The sequence below is a fragment of the Rana temporaria genome, chromosome 2 (assembly GCF_905171775.1).
Source record: "Rana temporaria chromosome 2, aRanTem1.1, whole genome shotgun sequence".
NCBI classification, from domain to species: domain Eukaryota; kingdom Metazoa; phylum Chordata; class Amphibia; order Anura; family Ranidae; genus Rana; species Rana temporaria.
In genome coordinates this window covers 244,881,311-244,904,799 of record NC_053490.1, presented here as the reverse complement: position 1 = coordinate 244,904,799, position 23,489 = coordinate 244,881,311, and the positions used below count along the sequence as shown (strand labels likewise).

Below are 23,489 nucleotides of genomic sequence, written 5' to 3'. Positions count from 1 at the left end.
TACGTCACAGCACGGAAGAAGAAGATAGACGTTCAGCGCTGAAGGAGAAGGCACCGGACAGCTGGAGGAAGAACCGGGGTGCGCCGAGTCAACAGCGGAGAGCGGCGAACATAGAAGGAGACCCCCGGAGAGTTGAGAAGACCCCCCGGATAGCGGAGAAGACCCGTCGGGATAGCGGAAGAAGAAGCCCCCCCGCCGAAGATGCCGGAGGAAACCCGCCGGGGGGTGGGGGCTTTTTTAAAAGCGACCCCCCCCCGGCAGTGGAAGAGAACCAGACGGCGGCCCCCACCCACCCGAAGACGTCAAAGAAGAAGCTCCCCCTGGTAGAAGAGCTAATAAAGAAGACAGGGGGAGCCTCCGGAGCAGAAAAATAAATTATTTTAAAAACCCTTGTGTGGTGTGTTTATTAACTTTGACATTTTTCCTACAGGTGAATGGTTAGGGGTACGATGTACCCCATATCCATTCACTTAGGGTGGGGGGCCGGTATCTGGGGGCCCCCTTATTAACCACTTGACCACCGCCCCATGTCAAAAAGACGTCCTGTTTTTAAAGTTGAATATCTCGATAACGGCAGCAGCTGCTGCCACAACCGAGATATTCATCTTTTCAGGGGGCGGTGGTGTACACGATAACGGCGGTCTCCGCGGCGGATTCGCCGCGAGATCGCCGTTATCGGTGGCGGGAGAGGGCCCCCCCCCTCCCGCCGCTCTCCCGCGCCCTCCGCCGCTTACCAAAGCCGTCGGTAGCGGCGGAGGGGATCGGATGTGTCCGGCAGCTGAGTGGGGACGGGACTGAAGGAGAAATCTCCTTCACCCATCCTCCTAGCTCTGCTGGGCGGAAGTGACGTCAAAACGTCAGTCCCGCCCAGCCTCTTAAAGAAACATTTTTTTTTTTGTCATTTGAAAAAATGACTTTTTTTTTTTTGCATTTAAGTCTAAATTTGAGATCTGAGGTCTTTTTGACCCCAGATCTCATATTTAAGAGGACCTGTCATGCTTTTTTCTATTACAAGGGATGTTTACATTCCTTGTAATAGGAATAAAAGTGATAAAAAAAATATTTTTTTATTTCAGTGTAAAAAATTATAAAACTAAATAAAAATAAATAAGAAAACAAAAAAAAAAATTTTTAAAGCGCCCCATCCCGACGAGCTCGCGCGCAGAAGCAAACGCATACGCGAGTAGCGCCCGCATATGAAAACGGTATTCAAACCACACAAGTGAGGTATCGCCGCGATCGTTAGAGTGAGAGCAATAATTCTAGCCCTAGACCTACTCTGCAACTCAAAAAATGCAACCTGTAGAATTTTTTAAACGTCGCCTATCGAGATTTTTAAGGGTAAAAGTTTGACGCCATGCCACGAGCGGGCGCAATTTTTAAGCGTGACATGTTGGGTATCATTTTACTCGGCGTAACATTATCTTTCACAATATATAAAAAAATTGGGCAAAATGTATTGTTGTCTTATTTTTTAATTCAAAAAAGTGATTTTTATCCAAAAAAAGTGCGCTTGTAAGACCGCTGCGCAAATACGGTGTGACAAAAAGTATTGCAATGACTGCCATTTTATTCCCTAGGATGTCTGCTAAAAAAAAATATATAATGTTTGGGGGTTCTGATTAATTTTCTAGCAAAAAAATTGTGATTTTCACATGAAGGAGAGAAGTGCCAGAATAGGCCTGGTGGTCAAGTGGTTAAAGGGGGCTCCCAGATTCCGATAAGCCTCCCGCCCGCATACCCCGACAACCAACGGCCAGGGTTGTCGGGAAGGGGCCCTGTCCTCATCAACATGGGGACAGGGTGCTCTGAGGTGGGGGGGGCCGCAGTGCGCCCCCCTGCCCCAGAGCACCCAACCCCCCCATGTTGAGGGCATGCAGCCTGGTACGGCTCAGGAGGGGGGGGGCGCTCGCTCGTCCCCACTCCTTTCCTGGCCGGCCGGGTAGTGTGCTTTGGATACGGGTCTGGTATGGATTGTAGGGGGACCCCCTACGCCATTTTTTCGGCGTAGGGGGGGGCTCTCCTTACAACCCATAACAGACCTAAGGGCCCGGTATGCTCCTGAGGGGGGAACCCATGCCGGATTTTTATTTAAAATCCGGCGGGGACTTCCCCCTCAGGATTCATAACAAACGCCGCACACGTGTAGAATTGGCGGGAATCCAAGTCGGATCTCCCGTCGCTTCTATGACGCGCTTGCTGGGATGTGCTGTCACTATTCCAGTGAGTGCGAGATGTCGGCGAGATCTCGGCACCATGTCGCCGAGAATCAGCGCGATGCTGTCGTGCTAAAAACACAATATCACAAACACCTACTGTATATATTTTCATTCATTACAGAGCAATCACATCTCAGTCTATTGTACCTTCAAATCCATACCAAACCTGAAAGACCTGGTATGGACTGAATATATATACTTTTTAATTGTCTGCATTTTTTTTTCAATTCAGCTGTCAGTGGGGAAGCCTGCTGACAGCTGATGAGTCATGGGTTGTTAAGGATGCAGCAGCTGACTTCCTGGCATGGGCCGCTCCTTAGCCAACCTTAGCAACCAGCTTTGTCATCTAACCACCAGGTGTTTTTTTTGACAAATACAGGCTTGCCCCTCAGCCACCAGTTCAATGTGGTAAATTACCACATTTAATATTTTTTTTGTAATGCAGTGCAAAGCCATGGATCAAATCAGAAATCAAGTTTTCACAAATCTTACTACAATGCAATGGAACCTGAGTGGATGCCATAACACCCTGCCTTCACTATAGGGTTTTCTTGCACATGTGTGAAGTGATCAAGACATGTACATGATTTCAATATTCAAGATGTGTTTAATAAATCAATAAAACAGCATCTCATATAGTGAATAATAATCTTCAATTTGTTCCTTGTCATACTGAATTCCTAGAAACCAGTGCATTGCAATTGCACATAGTTAAATCCACAAAAGATATTGATTATCATACATTTTCCAGAAAAATCAGAGCTTTTGTAATGAAAAATGTTGGCAATACTGGTATAGTGTGAGGGTAGAATTGTTACTTTTGGCTTAAGAAGTAGTAGAAATTATTTTGTCATTTGTACAAAAAAAATTCACATTTTAGAGGGAGTACTTTAATTGGAAGCAAAATGAGCCATCTGTGCTAAGAAGTACAAAGACAGCATGCTAATATGGAATACTCTCTATAATCATATTACTGCCTCTGGATTTTTCTTGCAATACCTTGTGCACAATACATTGATGCTTTGAAAACAATGATGCTTTTTGGTTCACAGTGCTTCTGCAGGGAATATTAATAGTGGCTCCACTACCAGCAAATAAGTCTAAGCAAATAATGCTGCCCATTCGTTGGCATATCTTTCCTTAATACAGTGACAAATCTGACATTTTGTCCTTGACTTGTGCAGTGCAATAACATAGGTTTTCCATCATGCCAGCAGATTACTGTTAATATATATTTTAAGCATTTAAAAATATTTGTAATGAGCCTTATACATAAGGCCTATTCACACCAGTGGGCATACGTTATTCTCTGTTACAATGCACTGCACTGTTTACCTTATTTTTACCTTTTACTATTTGTCACAAAATTAAATTTCATTGAATTTTAAGCACCACAGTGCATTACGATTAAATGTAGAGCATCGCAACATGCTGCGCGTCATAAAAATTAATCCTGTACTTCTTTTTTCCAGTGCACACAATGCAAGCCCAATGGTGTAAACTGAAACAATATTGCCTTGTCTATGCAATGTGAATGCATTGGGCAATGCATATATAGAAAATGGGCCTTAGAATGGGTCTTTTAAACCTTGTTTGAACACTGTACTTAAAGACCAGCAATTAAAGCAAACCTATCATATTAAACAAAACTACCCAATCTGTGCTAGGCCTATTTTCTGCATACAGTCACATTTAACATTGCTCTCCAGCACCACTCTAAAAAAAAAAACTCAATATTTCTTAGCATGGAGGAGAATGTGACATGCAAAATGTTTCCCTAAAATAGGAATTGAAGATGTTCTTCTGAAATGGCATTAACAGTCTTTTTAAGATACCCAAAACAAAAAAATATTATTGATAAGTAAGCATAATTGTATTGCAGACGATCGGACATTCCGACAACAAAACCGTGGATAAATTTCCGACTGATGTTGGCTCAAACTTGTCTTGCATACACACGGTCACACAAATGTTGTCGGAAATTCCGAACGTCAAGAACGCGGTCACGTACAACATGTGCGACGGCACTAGAAAGGAAAAGTTTAATACCAGTCGTGGTAGTAGAAGTTTGGTGAGAGCCGATTTGCGTTTTTTCAGCTTCATGCTTTTCAGTCTGTTACAGCGTGAAGAATGGGCTATCTCCATTACGAACACTAGTTTTACCAGACCGAGCGATTCTGTCTCATACTTGATTCAGAGCATACATGGAATTTTGTGTGTCAGAATTGTCCACACACGATCGGAATTTACTAGAACAGATTTTGTTGTCGGAAAATTTGAGAACCAGCTCTCAAATTTTTTTTCCGACAGAGAATGTGCAATGGGGCCTACACACAGTCGGAATTTCCGATCAAAAGCTCCCATCGAACATTTGTTGTCAGAAATTCTGATCGCGTGTATGCAGCATTTCACCTTTACAAAATAATGTAACATTAACTGTAGGGTTAGTAGCCATTTATAGATTATTTTTCACATATCAGAACCAGACACAGATAGGCAGGTACCCTTTCCCCTCCATGTACTGGTAGGAAATGCTATATGATAGGAACATACAAGCCTAGTGTCATGAACCATATTCCTCTTCTGCTTTTATTAGGAGGTAAGAATAGAAGTAGCCTGGTGACAGTAATAAACATATACAACACTTGCAAACAATTCATCCATTTACAAAAGGAAAAGCAGAAACTAAATAGGTAATATGCAACTCATAACCAGGTAAAAGAAAAAATTATTATTGCCATGGGCAAATGCTGGGCTTGCATAAGGGGCTTATATTGCCCTCCCCCCCCCCCCCTGTCGGTGACCAGTACAGTGACCTATGCAAAGAGTGAGAAGATGGATGCATTCCTGGGCTTTCACTACTTCCAGGTCATAGACACAAAGCCCTGTCTAAGAACACTTCCCCTTGTACTGTGCTACATTCAATGCTGATAAGCGGATCTAAGCATGAGCCCTTTCCCAAAGACTTGCCATTAGCTGCAGGTTTTAGCTATTAGGTTAGTGTCATGGTGGCAACTGACAGGAAACCATACAAGGTCCGGTTCAGGTCAGAAGGTAAGTCTGGCAGTAGATGGACATAGTTAAAAAAACATAAAAGGTCAGGACATGTGTCAGACATTGTAAAAACACCTGGCAAAGATAGTGCAGGTAGCAGACAGCATGTCATGCGGTGGACAAGCAGGTGAATCCATGGACAGGCTGTGGTGAAACCAATTAAGAAATCAGAATAAGCAAGATACCAAATCACACAGAAATTGACAGGTACTAAAATAAGTCTTTGACCAGGCACAATTACATACTACTGATCAGATTTTTTTTTTTTTTTTATTTTTTTTTTTTACCATTTTATTTCCTTGTCAAAAGTCTTTATTTGCGATTTGTCAAAGGAGTTATACAAACATTGTAGAATAAGAACACATTGTAATTAAGGAGAGAGTTCTTTCGCATGTTAGTTATTGTAGCGTTAACTTATAACAATAACAATACGTCCTTGCTAAAAAGGTTTATAAAGATCTTGCAATATTATATTTCCGTGGTGGGATAACTTGAGGTGTAACTTGGTATCATACCAACTATATTAATATTTCCACACACAGATCTGCTTATAGAGTATTGCAGTGAAAGCTTCAATATTGTTATTCTTCGAAGATACCTGGGGTGAGATATGTATCATAAACCTATTAACGATCCATATCACCAGGACGAAGACAAAAACTGAGTCAAAACAAGACAAAAAGAAAAAAAAAGGGGAAATAAGAGAAATAAGGGAAATAAGCGAGAGGAGGGGACAGGAGGGAGAAGGTAGGGCAAGGGAGTCTGCAGGACTAGGCCGGAGGACAACCACCTTCAGCAAGAGATGCCGCTATCGCTCCATTGGCTGGGCTACCATGGCATCAAAACCTCATTATTGAAAGTATTAGACATTGTATAAGTAATCCAAGGTTTCCATTCTTGTTCGAACTTGGTAATCGTGTCCGTTTCGATGGCCGACATTTTGGCGTGAGTCATTGCTGTGTTTGTTCTGGCGTGGACTTCCTCCACTGACAAATTTGGGGATTTCCATGCTTTGGCCATTGTTTGCTTTGCGGCTGTGAAAAGTTGTCTGATAAGTTTGAATTGTGTATTTGATACATCCACCGGTTTTAAATTGAGTAGGGCTATTTTAGGATCTAACGTGAAATTCTTCCCCAGTAAAATGTAAGCTATTTGAAAAATTTTCAGCCAAAATATTTGCGCTTTCGGGCACGACCACCAAGTGTGAAAATAGGTTCCTATATCCGTGCATCCCCTAAAGCATAGGCCTGAATAGTTGCGAGTAAATTTAGCAATTCTGGCAGGTACCAGGTACCATCTAGCAAGCACTTTGTAATTGGTCTCTGACGCTATCACATTTGGGGATGCAGTTTTGATGTTGAGCCATATTTGATTCCATTCCGATTCACTCAGTTCTGTGTTTAGGTCCTCCTCCCATCGACGCATGTATAGAAGTTTCCCTGTGTAGGGATGTGTGATTATTTGGGAGTATATGGTAGATATCAGGCCTCTAGCATGTGGATCCTTTGTACAGATGGTTTCAAAAATTGACATCTGAGTTGGCGGAGCAGGTGCATCTGCCAGGGGTTGAAAAAAGTTTTTTATTTGTAGGTACCTGAAAAGTTCCTTTTGAGGGATTCCCTGTGATTCACATAGTGTTGGGAAGGGAATAATGGAGGAAGAGTTTAGGAATTTGTATTTTTGTGTGCAATCCCTTTTCACCCATTCTTTGAATGTACCTGGGTATACCCACGCTGGATAGAATTCAGGGTTCTTGATAAATGAGAGTAATGGTGAGTGCGGGGATTGTAGACTGTACTTGGCTTTGATTTTGTCCCATAAGGATAGGGAGTGTTTAAGAATGGGGTTACATACATGTTTGCGTAATTTTGGGGAGATCCAGAGCATATTGGAGATTGAGATAGGATCGCTTTCTAGCGCTTCTATAGCCACCCATAATGGAGCTTCGTGTTTTGCGTGGTACTTCACTAAATTTGCTAGTTGTGCTGCGTTGTAGTAATGTAAGAAGTTGGGGTAACCCAGACCTCCTTTAACTTTAGGTAAATATAGGGTTTGGGGCTTAATTCTCGGTTTGGAAGATCCCCATATGAAGGATGAAACTCTTTTTTGGATTATTCTAAAATAATGAGCCGGGATGGGGATGGGAAGTACTCTGAAGAGATAAAGTAATTTCGGCAGGATTGTCATTTTGATAGCGTTTATTTTACCAAACCATGACAGCGAGAGTAGGGTCCAAGATTTCATAAGGTTTGTTATGTGTTTTAGGAGAGAGGGATAGTTAAACGAATATAGATCAGCTACTGCAGCTGTTAGGTGTATTCCTAAATATGGGATGCTTTTTGTTTGCCATTCAAACGGGAGACCTGACCTAGCGGCACTTAGTTCAATGGTGGATAATGATATGTTTAAGGCTCTACATTTTTTAGGATTTATTGCTAAACCTGAGAATGAAGCGAACTGGTTGAGGATAGGGAATAAGTTGGGGCCTGATACCTGGGGCGACGAGAGGAAAAGTAGGATGTCATCTGCATATAAGCAAATTTTGTGCTTGATACCTCCCAGTTCTATACCAAGAATTGTAGATTCAGTTCTGATCCTTTGTGCGAGGGGTTCTACAAGGAGGGCGAACAATAATGGGGATAAAGGACATCCTTGTCTAGTACCTCTTTGTATTTTGAATGTCTCTGATTTGTACCCCGCATATTTAACATATGCTTTGGGATTTTTGTACATTTCCAGAATCCACTGAATATAATTGGGTCCGAAACCCCATTTCCGCAAATTAAATGCTAGATATGCCCAGGAGACGGAATCGAAAGCCTGCTTTAAATCTAGGGAGACAAAGCACGCTGGGATTCCTCTTTTTTTAGCGATATGTGCAATTAAATTCGCCCTCCTTATATTGTCCCCCGCCTGTCTATTGGGCATGAATCCTACCTGATCGCGATGGATCAGTGTTCCAATGAATTTATTAAGACGACGCGCTAATATTTTCCCTAGTAGTTTAATGTCAACATTCAGCATAGATATTGGACGGTAATTTTCACTTAAGGTTGTATCTGTGTGAGGCTTAGGGATCATACAGATAGTGGCCATTAGTGAGTCTTGCCTGAAGGATTTCTGTTTTAATACGTCATTAAATGCATCTGCCAACCTGGGGGAGATTAAGTCCTTGAATGTTTTGTAATATCTAGCTGGGAACCCATCTGGGCCAGGCCGTTTATTCAATTTTAGGTCGTCGATGGCCTCCGCTACCTCATCTTGCGATATTGCTTCATCCAACTGTGATTTTTGGGTTTCGTTTAAGTGCGGTAATTTGATCTGTGAGTAAAAGGTTTCAGCTTCCGATTCATTAAACGAGGTTGTTTCCGAATATATTTTCTTTAAGTGTTCACTAAATTTCTTCACTATTTTGCATGGGTTACTGGAGGTATATTTATTTGCTATTTTTAATTTTATTGGGTTATAAGATTTGTTGGTCGAGTTTAGTGCTCTAGCTAGGTAAGTCCCTGATTTGTTGGCATATTTATAGAATTTGTGCTTAGACCTAAGAAGGGTTTTGTCTGCCGATTCTGTCAGGAATAGGTCATATTCTAAGCTCGCTTTATCGAGCCGCGCTTTGGATGTGGGGGTGTGATGCTGTTGGAAGGCCATATACGCTAACTCATGTTCTGTTTCAAGGGTTTTTGCTAATTGAATCCGTTTGCGCTTAAGGTTTCCTATTTGTCTCTGTAGGGTCCCTCTCAGAACCGGTTTGTGTGCTTCCCAGAGTGTGAGTGGGGAGATTTCTGGGGTTGCATTCAGTTCTAAGTATTCTTTGAAATTACGTTCTATTTCTGCGCAATATGTTGGGTGTTTAAGCAGTATCTCCGGGAGATACCACGTTGGGTCATGGTTCTTCGGAATTGCTGAAGCTACTGTGGTAAATACTGCGTCATGGTCCGACCAGGGGATGGGAATGATGCTGGATGCGATCACCTCCGGCAGCATTCCTGTAGTTAAAAATATGTGATCTATGCGGCTAGAGGACTGATGAGGGTTGGAATAGTAGGTGTAATTGCGTTTTGTTGGGTTAGTTTCTCTCCAGGAGTCCACCAGGTTGTATTTGGCTAACAGATTGGAAAGATTCCATTTGGATTGTTTGTTTAGGGGGGAATAGGGTGTTTTGTCTAGGAAAGGGAGGAGAACCTGATTGGAGTCTCCACAAACAAATAGGGCTCCCCTCTTATGTGTATTAATTGTTTGAAAGAGGTGTGACATAAATGCCAGTGGGTTAACATTAGGTGCGTAGTAGGACACTATGGTCACTGCCAAATCCATGATGAATCCAATCAGGATTATGTAGCGACCCTCTGGATCTTTAATTTCTGACGTCATTGTGAATGGTGTTGTTTTGTGGAATGCGATTAAGGTACCCCTCTTTTTGACAGAGGCTGAAGCCAAGTATGTTTGTGGATAGGATGCGTTAAAGTATTTTGGGGTAGTGGAAGGGGTGAAATGGGTTTCTTGTAAGCAGATTACGTGTGCTTTTTTGGACTGAAAATACCTAAAAGCTTTTGTGCGCTTTTGTGGTAGGTTTAAACCTTGGACGTTCAGAGACAGTATGTTCAACGGGGCCATGGTAGCCAAACCAATATGCCTATCTTACCGTGATTCCATGAGCTGCGGTCTCCCGACCCAATCCGTGCAGACATATAGGGAAGAGGGATAGGGGGGGGATGCAAGAAAGAAAGTGTAACAAAAGAAAGAAAAAAAGGTGCGTTAGTACATGTTACTTTGATAAGCAATAGCATTCTACCAATGCAGTCAAGTGAGTCCCGTGATGGGGAGAAAATATCCCCAACAGGGGAGAAGGTGCCCTCGTCTAGTCCCCGCATATTAGTGCGAGGACCAGAGGGGAGCTCAGTGAAGCGCATGTAGCATCCGTGTCATGGAGGCCCGCGTACTGAAATATTTTATTGTATCCATATGGGTAACTCTAATATAATGCTATAAATAAACATATTATAAGCTGAACTAGCTAGATTAACGTTTGAGCATACCTTTTAACGTGTGGGTGTCAGGGGAGACAATCTTGCTAACAGCAGCCAGTTGTGCTGACTGTGTCTTAACTTTTTAATACTAAATAAGTAAAGTGGGAGTGTTCTTGGAGAATGTGCGTGGTGTATGACCGAATGTGTTAAACTAAAACCTTGTTTTTGTACAGGAGAAAGTGATTTTGTCGTTTCATTATTATCGCCTGTAGGCAGTTATGACCAGGCTTTTTAAGGGTAACTTGCTCTGGGAGTACCCAGGGTGGGGAGGTGGCTAAAATTTGCTGTGGGCACGGGTGGCGAGCCTTGTGATTTATGAGGGGTTGCCTAAATGATCCCTTTTTCCCTTTGAGGGTGTAGGGAGTGGATGAATTGATTGTTTAAACTATGTAAATCCAAAATAAATATTAAAGTCTAAACAGAAAAACATTTAAATTGTAACATTCACTCCATTCTGGGGTATTATGATGCTGAAATGGGAGAGAAAAAAAAAGAGTGGTTAGTAACTTTATGCAGAGTTAATTCAGTCCATTGTGTCCTCTTGGTCCTGGGTCTGCGTGACAAATCTGCCCCTTTTGTGCGTCTGCTGTAGGCCGTTGTTGTGATCCTGCCGAGGTGGGCTGCTGTGGGAGGATGCAGATGCTGGTCTTCTGCGAGCCGAATTAGTTGACGTAGGGCTCTCCATCACCTTGAAATCCATCAGGGCTTGGCGTAGCTGCTCTGGGTTTCTACAGACAATTTTAGTTCCTTGTATTGTAAAGCGTAGGGAGAAGGGGAATCCCCACTGGTATTTTATATTATGACGCTGCAGTTCCAGCAGGAGAGGTTTCATGGCTCTCCTTTTGGCTATAGTTAACTGAGATATGTCTGCAAAGATCTGATATTCATATCCTTGAAATGACAGGTTTTTTTTCTCTCTAGCCGCCTCCATTATTTGTTCCTTGGTCTTATAAAAGTGGAACTTTGCTATAATGTCCCTAGGAGGGCCGTCTGCTCTTTTTGGTGTCAGTGCTCTGTGGATCCTGTCCATTTCCAATCTTTCTACCGCTATTCCTGGCACTAGTTCTTGACACAACGCCAATGCGGTGGCTTGTAAGTCTATGACTGCCTCAGGGATTCCCCTGAACCTAATGTTGGACCTCCTGTCGCGGTTCTCAAAATCTTCCTGTCTATTCTGCAAAATTTCGTTTTCCTCTTTAAGCATGTCTATTTCAGTCATGCATTCTTGTGTGTATGTCTCTATTTCATCCAATTTGGACTCTAAAACTTCTGTTCGATTTCCAATTTCTCTAATCTCTTTTGTGAGGCTAGCAGTTATTTGGTCTGAGGTAATTTTTAGGGCTTTGTGAAGCATTCTTTCAAACTGCTTCAATAAGGCTGAGGGGATTGTAGAATCCTGTTTATTAGCTGACAATATGTCTTCAACCTCTTCCTCCTCACTATCTGTGCCCAAATTACACTGTGCTGCCATAAGTTTAGCTGAAAGTGTCGCTCGTTTCATCCCCTTTCCTGAGGTGATTTTGTCTGTGGAGCCTGGCGCCTTTTTAGCTGTACTTGCGGTCTGCTGTGCTCCGCTAATGGAGGTGGTTTTATTCCTGCTCCTGGCTCCTCCTAACACCATTATGCCTTCGGGGGGTATCCCTCACCTCTCCGGGATATATATCCGTGGTACCGCTCGTTTATATCTCCGGTTACCGGGGTTATCAGCGGGTTTTTTCTCCTACACGGAGCGGAGCTTCAGCCTGACATGTCCGTCCTGATCAGATTTTAAATATGCCATCTAGAAAACTGCACAGCTTGCCTGCATGCTGGTTACACCTAGGAAAGACATCCAGGCAGAGAGTAAAGTATGCTTGCATTGAGGTGGTGGTATCAATTATTAGAGGTTGTAGAAAACCACTTGTATGCTACACATTTGCCTTTTAATTACTGCAGCTTTTTCATATTTTCCAGTAAATTATCACTACTTGAAACTCCTTTATCTTTGACAAAGTTCAAATAGGGACACATCAATGTTACTATATTGGTCATTTACAACTTTTGCCTGAAAAATCCTAGTTTCATTGGTGCCAACAGGTTCTGGCAGGGTTGTACTGCTGGCTTTGTAGGTAATGAGACCTATGAGAGTAGTGTCATTTACTCTGCCTTTCGAAGGCCACTGCTCTCAAAGCTCTCATCCCAACAAGGCTTGAAGTAAAGCACTACCTGTAGTTTCTAGAATCAATTAAACTAGTATTTTGATAACACACAGCAGGGATCCAAACCGACAACATGTAGGATTACCATCTTTATAGGTAACTACTTTGTACAGAGAACAAGTCAAGGATTTTTTTTCATGAAGTTCTTACCTTCAATTCCATCCATGCCTCCATAGTGTGGAGGAATATAGGTATATTCAGGTCATTGACTTATGTGCTACGTGCAGTAACCCTTACCAGCCAGAAATAATATTGCTTTGACCAACACTAAGCATCTGCAATCTTAAATGTAATTATTTTTATTGGTACCTGCATATCCTGTATATCTCTGCTTTTTGCATAATTATACAATCATACATTAGGAAATGTATGAGCCTATAGCAACACATTTCATTTCACTATTATCAGAAAAATGAAAAATTATAGCTCCCTGATTACTACGGGATACAACACTTTGCACATCACTCTTTCCTTATAAAATAAGCCTGATGATAAATATGACTTCTGTGTCTTTAATTCAGCCGAATACATTGAGAAACACATACATATAACATACCTTGGCAATCCTACAGAATGTCTGTACCACACTTGCTTCACAAAGGAAGATATCTCTATGTGATGTCCTTTGTTCATCTCTTTCTCCTTGTGGATGAAGTATTTGTTTATGTCTGAGAAACTGCAAACAGGGCTCTAAAATAAGATCAAAGCAATTTAAATACAGTATGAGTATCAAACATTCAGTGATTTAGCACTTTGGTATAACTAATGCCGTGTACACACGATCGGTTTTACAGATGAAAAAAGTCAGATGGACTTTTTTCATCGGACAAACCGTTCGTGTGTGGGCTCCATCGGTGTTAATAAATAGAACATGTTTTACATTTTTCCGATGAAAAAAAAACGATAGTAAAAACCGATCGCCTGTGTAGAAATTCCATCGGACAAAAATCCACACATGCTCAGAATCAAGTCAACGCATTCTCGGAAGCATTGAAATTAATTTTTCTCAGCACGTCGTAGTGTTTTACGTCACCACGTTTTGGCACGGTCGGATTTTTGACTGATGGTGTGTAGGCAAAACTGATGAAAGTCAGCTTCATCGGATATCTGACGAAAAAAATCCATCGGATTAGATTCCATCAGATATCCGAACGTGTGTACAGAGGCTCAGAGTTCAGTTAGGCTTGGTTTACTCATATACTGAATGCTCATCAGACAGAGGCCTTCTGAAAGCAATGTTAGTGAATGGAATGACTGTTGGGAATTACCCATGTGTTGCATCCAGGCCTAACAAATATAAGTACAAAGGCACTCAGCTACAGCTTGAAGCTTAAAGTTGACCATGCACATTGCAATCTGTTTGGACATTAGGTCTTCTAACAATTGTAAAGTACAATGACTTATTTGACTGAATATAAATTGATTGGATTGTTTAAGTAAGACCACATATATTATAGTTGTAGTAAACCTAAAATAGTTTGTATAGAAATTGTGCATGACCAGCTAAAAACCTAAACTACAGTAGTAACTAGCAACTAAAATTTTCCTTTTGGATGGACTAGCCTGTTAACTCTTCTGCCTTATGGGGTAGAGAAAATGGCACATGTTACTTTACTCTCGTGATAGAAACAGTGCTTGTTGTTTATAGGGTTTTTGTAGGCCCCTTCCAAGAACATCTACACTATCTTTTCTATTCATAGATAAGCAACTTGACATTGCTGATCTTGTTTTTTCATCCTGTTACACCCATAATATTCCTCAAACAGACCAAATGTCAGATATTTGCATGAATGCAGCCTAATTCACTAGTTGCATACTTCCATTTGCTGCTAAGCAAATAAACCATGTTACAGCTAATTACCACCAAGCAGTTAGAGTAGGTAAATAGTGCAGCAAGATGACATTAAAACTGTTTAATCCTTAGGCCTCGTACACACGACCGAGGAACTCAACGGGCGAAACACATTGTTTTGCTCGTCGAGTTCCTTGTTAGGCTGTCGAGGGACTCGACGTGCCAATTTTCTCCATTCCCGTCTAGGAAAAAGAGAACATGCTCTCTTTTTGGCTCGTCGAGTTCCTCTCGTCGAAAAATGTACACACGACCGGTTTCTTCTGGCAAAAAAAAAAAAAAACAGCAAGTTTCTTGCTGGTTTTTGCCGAGAAACTCGGTCGTGTGTACAAGGCCTTAACGGTTAAAATCTTCATTTATCTAAATTATAGAGATTGCAGCTGAAGAAGTGAGAATCCAGAGAGGTGACATAGAGAAGTAGGGTTAATAGCTGTAAACACCATCAGAGAGTTTAAACTGAAGCCCATGAGTACTTGGACTGCTAGCATTCATCCATGATTAAAATGGGCCAAACAACCCCCCCCACCACCACCCCACCTGTTCGGTTCACGCCAAAACTCCCGAACATCGCAAAGGTTTGGGCCCGAACTCTGAACCCCATTGAAGTCTATGGGACCCGAAACTTGAAAAATCAAAAGTGCCCATTTTGAAGGCTTATATGCAAGTTATTGGCCGTAAAAAGGGTATGGGGCCCAGGTGCTGCCCTGGGGGACGTGTATAAATGCAATATTGTTTTTAAAGAAGCAGTGATTTTAATGATGCCTTGATTGAAACAATAATGTCATGAAAAATTCCTTTAAATATAGTGCCCGGGGGGTCCCCTTTGTCTGCTTGTAAAGTGGTGCATCTGTACATACTGTATTAAAAAATTAAATTGATTTTCCCTGCAAGCTTTTTTTATAAACAACAGTTCGGGGAGCCAGTCTTTATGATGAGGCCACAATTTTGTGCACTCGGAACAAGATTGGAGATTTTTTGGATACATTCTGGTGTCTCTTTGGCAGACTTTGGATGGAAATAACACATTTTTGCACCACAGTGAGCAAGCCTTAAGCCACGTACACACGATCGGATATCTGATGGAATCTAATCCGATGGATTTTTTTGTCGGATAACAGATGAAGCTGACTTTCATCAGTCTTGCCTACACACCATCAGTCAAAAATTTGACCGTGCCAAAACGCGGTGATGTAAAACACTACGACGTGCTGAGAAAAATTAAGTTCAATACTTTTGAGCATGCGTCGACTTGATTCTGAGCATGCATGGATTTTTGTCCGATGGATTTCCACACAGACGATCGTTTTTTTCTATCGTTTTTTTATCCATAGGAAAAATTTAAAGCATGTTCTATTTTTTTTCACTGATGAAAAAAAAGACCGATGGGGCCCATACACGATCGGTTTGTCCAATGAAAACAGTCCATCGGTCTGTTTTCAACGGACAAACCAATTGTGTGTACAGGGCTTTATGCGAAGAAGTCAAATTACAGTACACTCAGGCAAAGATTAATAATATTTTTTTAGACAAAGTCAGTGAGCTCATTATCATCCCTCCATCCTCATAAGAACATGACTGCCAATTTGTTGTTTATCAGTGTTTTCCCGTCTCTGTAGGCTCATGTTACTCCCTTCCTCTACCTCAAAACCAACATCAGAATCAATAATGCCTGTGCATCATCAAGAAGCAAGTGGCTGACGCAGTGTTCAAATATTTCAGGTGACTCCTTCATGCATGATGTGGTGGCTATAGCTGTGGATAAGGAGGCAGAATAAGCTGCTCTGGCAGCTGCGGGGGACTACGCACTAGTCTTAGCTTGGGTGATAGAGGATAAGGAGAATGAGCATGGTTTAGGGGGGTACACAGCACTGTATACAGCACTAAATACTATGTAATACTGTGTTAAACACTGCACTAAACTAACTTACTACAATCACACTATACTAACACTACACTAACACTCTACTCTAAGAGTCACAATAAGTGACCACACTAACTCGCTAGTAGTAAACTGAGCCCTGCTCGGTTTTCACTCCAACAACACTGCAAAAGGATCCGATCGGAAGAAACCTTTCATAATGTGGGGTGGGACTATGAGCACTGAGCCGTGGTGTGACAAAGTCATCATCAATTTGTTCAATCAGGGCTCTGACAGTGCATTGTGCCCTAATTGGCAAAGCCCTGCACCTGACCGGCTTCATCCAATTAGGGCCCTAGAATGCACTTTTCAGCACGCAGTGCATTGTGCAGTGCATTCCACATTGGATTACAGAGGAAGGACTGCTGCACATTGTAGTCCTGCTGGAGCACATGGTCCCCTTCTGAGCTGCCCTTCTGGGATTCTCCCTGGAACCACAACTCTGACAGTAATGAACTTGAGCTAAATGGACTTTGCATTGGGCAAGGTATGAACCTGGATAGCCTGCATTAGACTGTTTAATGCCATCTCTGAAGTTACTACAAAGGGGTGCATAAAGGTACATGGCATATCTAAAGTACTGGGCTTGTAAGCACACACTGATTAAGAGAAGGGAATGGAAGGCCAACACAAGGGGTAAACTCTGTTAACTACAAGTAACTATAAACTGGTGGGAATGTAATAGCAGCCAGACAGAGGAAAGTGGTACCCGGTGACGGGTACTCTGGTAGCGAAGGAATCAGTGTTCTGACTCCCTCTCTAGCAGTTGTGGCCCAAAAGCAAACGGGACTGAATCTGCAGCACTGAGACCTGTTGGACCTAGCCACAGGTATGGAAGAGCTGATGGAGTTATTTAAGTGCATGAATAAGATCCCTATCCTGCCACTGGGAGTGAGGTGGCAGAGGAAAGATGGAATGTTGGAGCAGGACACAAGCTCAGCGGTGTCCCCCTAAAATGCTACATTCTGGAAGACAGGGTGTGCAGTGATATGGGACAGACAGTTTTACAGTAGGAATCTAAAAGGAGAAAAATTGTGGTACTTTAAATGAGGCAATGACCTTGTAGAATCATATGCCTCCATCCCTATCTATATGAAAAAGGAGAGGTAATTTGATCAATAATTTATATTAATGTATATTGGTATCAAATAATAATACATATTAAAAGTAAATGTTTTAATAAATTCATATATTATATATATACACATATATATGTTGATAATAGCCCATGACAGTTGTAAGGGATTGCAACCCATTGCTTTCTCTATACCATATTACATCATGTAAAAGTCAGACTTGTAACGCAGCTGCACAAGGCGTATGGCTCACTTTTAAACTGGGGTTCTGTCCTGACATTGAGTTCACATGAATGCAGCCCTGCCTGTTTTAGGGCTTTGGTGAGCACGTACAAGAGAAAGGTACCCCCGTGTGCTGGGCATCTAGGCCCTGCCTAGATGTTCTCATGCTTGACTGACAGCACTCTGCAAAGTAGTAGAGCCATGATGTCCTAATAATTCTGACCTCACTCATCTCAAAAGAGATTCAGAAAGTTGCTATAATTTTACACAAAGATAAAATTCAAATTCAAGCACAGAATTAAATGATGTTCTTTATTTTTCCTAGAGCTCAACATTAAAAGTCCTTACAGTGCTCTATCGTCATTAAAACTAAAACCTAAAGGTCTGACTGAACATGCAGTTTGAGGTATGACTACATTACCGTTATACTTCTCAACAGTGATGGCTCTATTGAGAATACTTTCATGTAGATCTAGGTGCCTTCTTTATAATTCTCACTGATCCGCCACCATAATGAAATGGATGCTATCCTTCCCGCAGTTATGTTCGGTAAAACTACATTTTGCCTTTTCCTTTTTACCAGTAAGAAGTACACAAACTTTAATCGACTACCAAATTCAAAAATGAAAATCTTATTTGCTATAAATCAAATTCACACTATCTCATCAAAAGGCTTGCAGTGGGTGAAGATCAGGCTGTCAGTGTGATGTACTGCACACAACGAGCACTGTAATATAAGCTAAATTGCCTGAGTCATGAGCAATAATATTGTAATACTACAGAAAATTGGAAATCAATTCCTGTCATTGCAGCATATAACTCCTTTATCAGAGTTTCATTTCACCCATGTAATGCAGCTGAAAGAGGTTTCAGCTGGCATTCATACCAATTTCATTCAATAAATGGAAATCATGTTTTAGTTACGGAGCAGAGGCATGCAGTTAAGAACGCCAATGCATAACTAGTGACTGCCTGCAGACCTTCTGACTTATTACTGAGGTGTTCCTAGCCTGTTCTACCTATGGCAAAAGTAAAACCTGAGTATATCATACTTTAAATAGCAATTTTTATCTTATTGACAAATTCTGAGTCCATGCTGTATTTAGACATCTAAATAGTGATGTTATCTGGTGTCAAGTACCATCTTACCAGGAACTTATAGTTCATTTTTATTGTGTTTATATCCATTGCGTAGTTATGTACTGCTCCTACCATTCTCTCCACTTGTCGTTCCTTTAGTTTCATGCCCACTTCTTTTTCCCATTTCCCTATAGGGGGGGCATCTCTTGTCCCTTCAAATCTGTCAAAATTCCATATACTTTTGATATCCCATGTTTTAGTGGGCTTTGTATATTGCAAAGTTTTTCCAGTGGGTTTAAATTCCTGCAGTGGTCTCATCTTCCCGTGTATAGTGAAATCCCTTATTTGTGCATTCCCCATTTTAACATTGAAAAGTGTCCCCCTCCCAGGGCTAAAAATTGTTCCAGTAAGTGCCACTAATGGTGACTTGTATATCCAGTTTCTTTGTCGATATATTGTGTCACATGTTTTGAATCCATTTGTAGTTAAATCGTGTGCTTTCGGATCTATTGTTCTGTGCTTACGTCATACCTAAATTCCTTTTAGACTGCTCCTAAGATCTCCTGCAACCCCTCCCCTTACAATTATTTTGATAACTTTAGATAACTTTTTTATATCTTTAGCGACAAATGCCCAGAGCTGGCCAGCGGTGAGAACAAAATAAAGAAAAAGTTGTAAACTAGAGGCCTGGTGCTGCCCCCCTTTAAGTCAAGTACACTCACATGTGCTGCATAGTAAATAAAGAGCTTGGTGGTGTGAAAAATGCCAGCTAAGTAATAGGTTATAGGAATTCTCTGTAATCACTGTGTACTTTTAGGTCTCATACCCACTGGGCAAAAAAAATGTTGCTTGCACAGGCATTTGACATTTTTTATTTCAGCCTGTAAAAGCAACTCTATGTTAGCCTAAGTGTCCATGCACATTTTGCTATTTACCTATACTTGTAGAGGAACGTTTACAGACTGAAAAAATAAAGTGCACAAGTAAGAGGAATTTCCAGGCAAAAAAAAAAAAAAGAACGCTTGACGCACCTAAATGCGTAATTTAGGCACTGTGAACTTTGGGGGATCTTTAGCTCTGCGAGATTGAGTGCGTAAACCGTAACAGTGAACAAAAAGGGTTTTTATTTGTGACCAAGCGAAAAACACAACGCTTTCTTCAGCACACAGAAAAAACATCAAAGAAAAAGTCCCACTTGTCTCCAGCATAAATGAAAAAGTCTGTTTTCCTTTAGCACAGCAGCTAAAGCAAAACAAAGGCACATACGGTTTAGGCAGAACTTCCAGTCCTTCTCAGCAGTGCACAGCTTCTGCAGACATGTCCACTCCCATACTCCTCCACACCCTCTATCAGCACTTCCTGTCTTTTAATCTGACTTCCTGGAAGTTCTTAACCCCCTGTGTGCTTGAAAGCCAGGGGTCAGAAAAGGAGGCTCCTTCCCTCCCGAACGTCACTTTAGAGCCTCCGAAATTCCGGGCCCCAAATGACATTAAGAAGGACAGATAGCACTGTAAGCCTGTCCTCTCTGGATCAACTTTTAATTTGCCGGAATTTCTCACCCCCTCTGGGTGACCTCCTGAACCCTACACTACTGCCTTAAAGGGACCACACTCCAAAAAGCGTCCAACCCAACCCTGGTGTCCTGTACAGCACATAAAGCATTTTTAAGTGTACATTTTCCAGTGTTTTGGGGAAAACTGTTTATAAATGAAAACGTGCCTAGATATTTGTCCATTTTATATGCTGTTTTTTTTGCCAGCAGTTCTGACATTTTGTTTCTGCTGTCTAGTGTTCATGGACCCTTAATACTGCTCATATATTACTATGGGTGTGGAAAAGTACACTGACAATACATTTACATGTTTTGTGCACATGATTCTACAGTTGCACTTGGGTTTTTAGATACTGTAAACAGGGTAGAATCCATTTACTTTTGTTACTGGTAGGCACCAGGTCTTCATTGTGAACAAACAAGAAATAAGTGCCTGGATATGCATCAGTTAAAGGGTCACTAAAGGAAAAAAATGTTTTTGCTGAAATTACTGTTTACAGGGTATAGAGACATAAAAGTTAACTGATTCCTTTTAAAAATGATTAAAAATAGATTAAATTCAATCATATAATGTGCCTTTAGTTTCACTTTCGTTTTTAAACTGGTTTCATGTTTCTGTGAAGTAAAGAGACCCACAGAACAAAAACAAACAAATCCAGGGCAGTGTTTTGTTTTTAAAATGAATCGGATTGGTTCTGAGGAGTTTTAGACACACAGCTTGGACCACAGTGAAAAGCTGCCATGAGATTTTTGTCCCGTTAAGGAGAATCACCCTCTCTGTTTGTCCTGTTTACCATTATCATTGAAAGTGAAAGTAAAAGAAAATCCCAAATTATGGGTTGTCCTCAGAAAAGTAATAGAGGGAAAATCTTCCAACGGGGATGCTAGTTCTGGTAACCTGGGGGTCCCCAAGGGATTTCTGTAATTTGCAGGGATTTCCTATCACTTCCTGTTTGGCTTAGGCCCCTTTTTACGCATATACGACTTGTCCCACGATTTGTGATTGCAAAGTAGCATGACAAGTTGTCTCTCATGATTTCCAATCACAACCATTCATATTAGTACAACTTCAAGTCGTTCCGACTTCAAAGTAGTTTCTGCACTACTTTGGTCCAATTTTGATGCCACTTACACAGCCATTCTCTGAAATCACGGCAAAATGGCGGCCGCAAATTGTGGTGAAATTGCGGTAAAATCGCATGACTTTGAAGTCGCAATAGTGTGAAAGGGGCCTTACTCTATCCAAAATGGAAAAAGTTTTGCCTACAGTTCTACTTTAAAACAGTGTAACCGATTTCAGAAGCTACAAGTCTATTCTAACTTCAATGTGTAACAAAGCTTCTGTCTCACCAGAGCTAACTGCTAAGGAATCTCAATATGTGAAACAAGATTAGGGGGTCTATTTTTCAATGTTTTCATCCAAGACATTTTTAACTGAATTGTATGTGAAAATGGGAAAAAGTTGAGTGAATCTTGGATCAAAACATTGATAAATACACCCCCCAAAGATTAGAACAAGTACTTTTTCCTCAGGATGGCAGCAATTTTGTATGTGACATTGCACACGGATTTATAATTATTCAGGTATGTTATTACATGTGAATTACACGCAATGAAAAAACGTATCAAAGTTAATCACCTCCATAGTTTGAAACAAGAAGAATATAAATAGCACCATGACTAAGTTTCTGATTTTCTGCTTTGTACTACTTTGTTGATTATACATCTTTGATCATATGAATATAGGGTGTTCTACAGCAAATATTAATGACACCGATACGCTTCCTTTTTTTTCTGCTCTGAGAAGGATTAGACAGGGCAGTACCTATTAATTGGCTTTAATTACGTAATACGTTTTTATATAAAAAGCACTCGAGGGTTGAATGATTTTTACCACTTAGGATCAGATTATGAAGTGTTTAAACTTATGGAGATGCTGAATATCTATGAGAAGGAAACCTTTGAACATTTAAATCCTCTTATGTAAAATGGTACTGGGTTTTATGCCTTATCTTTTCTCAAATGAGGACTTCAGACTATAAGTATGTCATTATCATGCCTCATCACCTCCAAATGCTAATGATGGAGATCTTCACAAACTACGCTGAGCTTTTTATTATCTTGCAATAAACATGACAGCGATATGTGTGTTTGTTACTTGTTGGGAAACCTATAATGAAGTATGGGGCCTGCCATATGTGACCCCCTTCTAAGAATATCAGTTGCCTGGTTAGTGCTAAAATAGTACTTCCTGGGATAATGACTAAAATATGTAGATTAGGAATGTCATAATGAAGTCAGCACTAATGCTTTGCAAATTTATCCCAGGCCAATGACTTTTAAAGTACTAAAGCAATGTGAGCATCATCAAAGCCAGGCAACTAACATTTTCAGAAGTTCATCTTTTTCATCGTACACTATCTTTGCTGCGCAAAATATCCTTCTTTAACCACTTCAGCTCCAGGAGGTTTACCTGCCTTAATGACCAGGCCATTTTTTGCGATACGGCACTGTGTTAATTTAACTGACAATTGTGCGGTCGTGCGACGCTGTACCCAAATAAAATTTATGTCCTTTTTTTCACAAATAGAGATTTCTTTTGGTGGTATTTAATCACCTCTGCGGTTTTTATTTCTTCCTCTTTAAACAAAAAAATACTGAAAATTTTGAAAATAATATTTATATATATATATATATATATTTTTTTTTTTTTAATTTGTGCTAATAAACATAGGCAATATTTAAAAAAAATAATGTTTTAATCAATTTAGGCTAATATGTATTCTGCTACATGTTTTTGGTAAAAAAAAATCCACTATCCACAAAAGCGTATATTGATTGGTTTTCCCAAAAGTTATAGCTTCTACAAAATAGGGGATAGACTTATGGAATTTCATTTTTTTTTTTTACTAGTAATAGCAGGGATCAGCGATTTTTTTCGGGACTGCGACATTACGGCAGACAAATCCGACACTAAGGGACACGTTTTGGTGACCAGTGACACCAATACAGTGATCAGTGCCAAAAAAATGCACTGTCACTGTACTAATGACACTGGCAAGGAAGGGGTTAACATCAGGGTGATCAAAGGATTAAATGTCCCTAGGGAGTGCTTGCTAACTGTGTGGGGGTGCTTTGGCTGGGGGAAGGCAGAGACCTGTATCCGTGTTTCAATCATAGTGGTAGGGGGTCGCGTGATTTTGCGCTGGAGGGCCACCCTGTTGCAGCATATGTGTGTGGGACGGTCCAGAAGCGGTTAAAGCAGTATTAAAACCCACAACCAAAAAT

The 23,489-nt window shown here is 40.9% G+C and overlaps 1 protein-coding gene across 1 annotated transcript in view; it reads right to left on the bottom strand.

Moving 5' to 3' along the window:
- LOC120926622 (dynein beta chain, flagellar outer arm-like) overlaps window positions 1-23,489 on the bottom strand; it is a 533,844-nt gene that overhangs the window by 311,130 nt on the left and 199,225 nt on the right. The window contains 1 exon segment of the mRNA XM_040336739.1: window positions 13,061-13,194. Coding sequence (XP_040192673.1) covers window positions 13,061-13,194 — 134 coding nt within the window.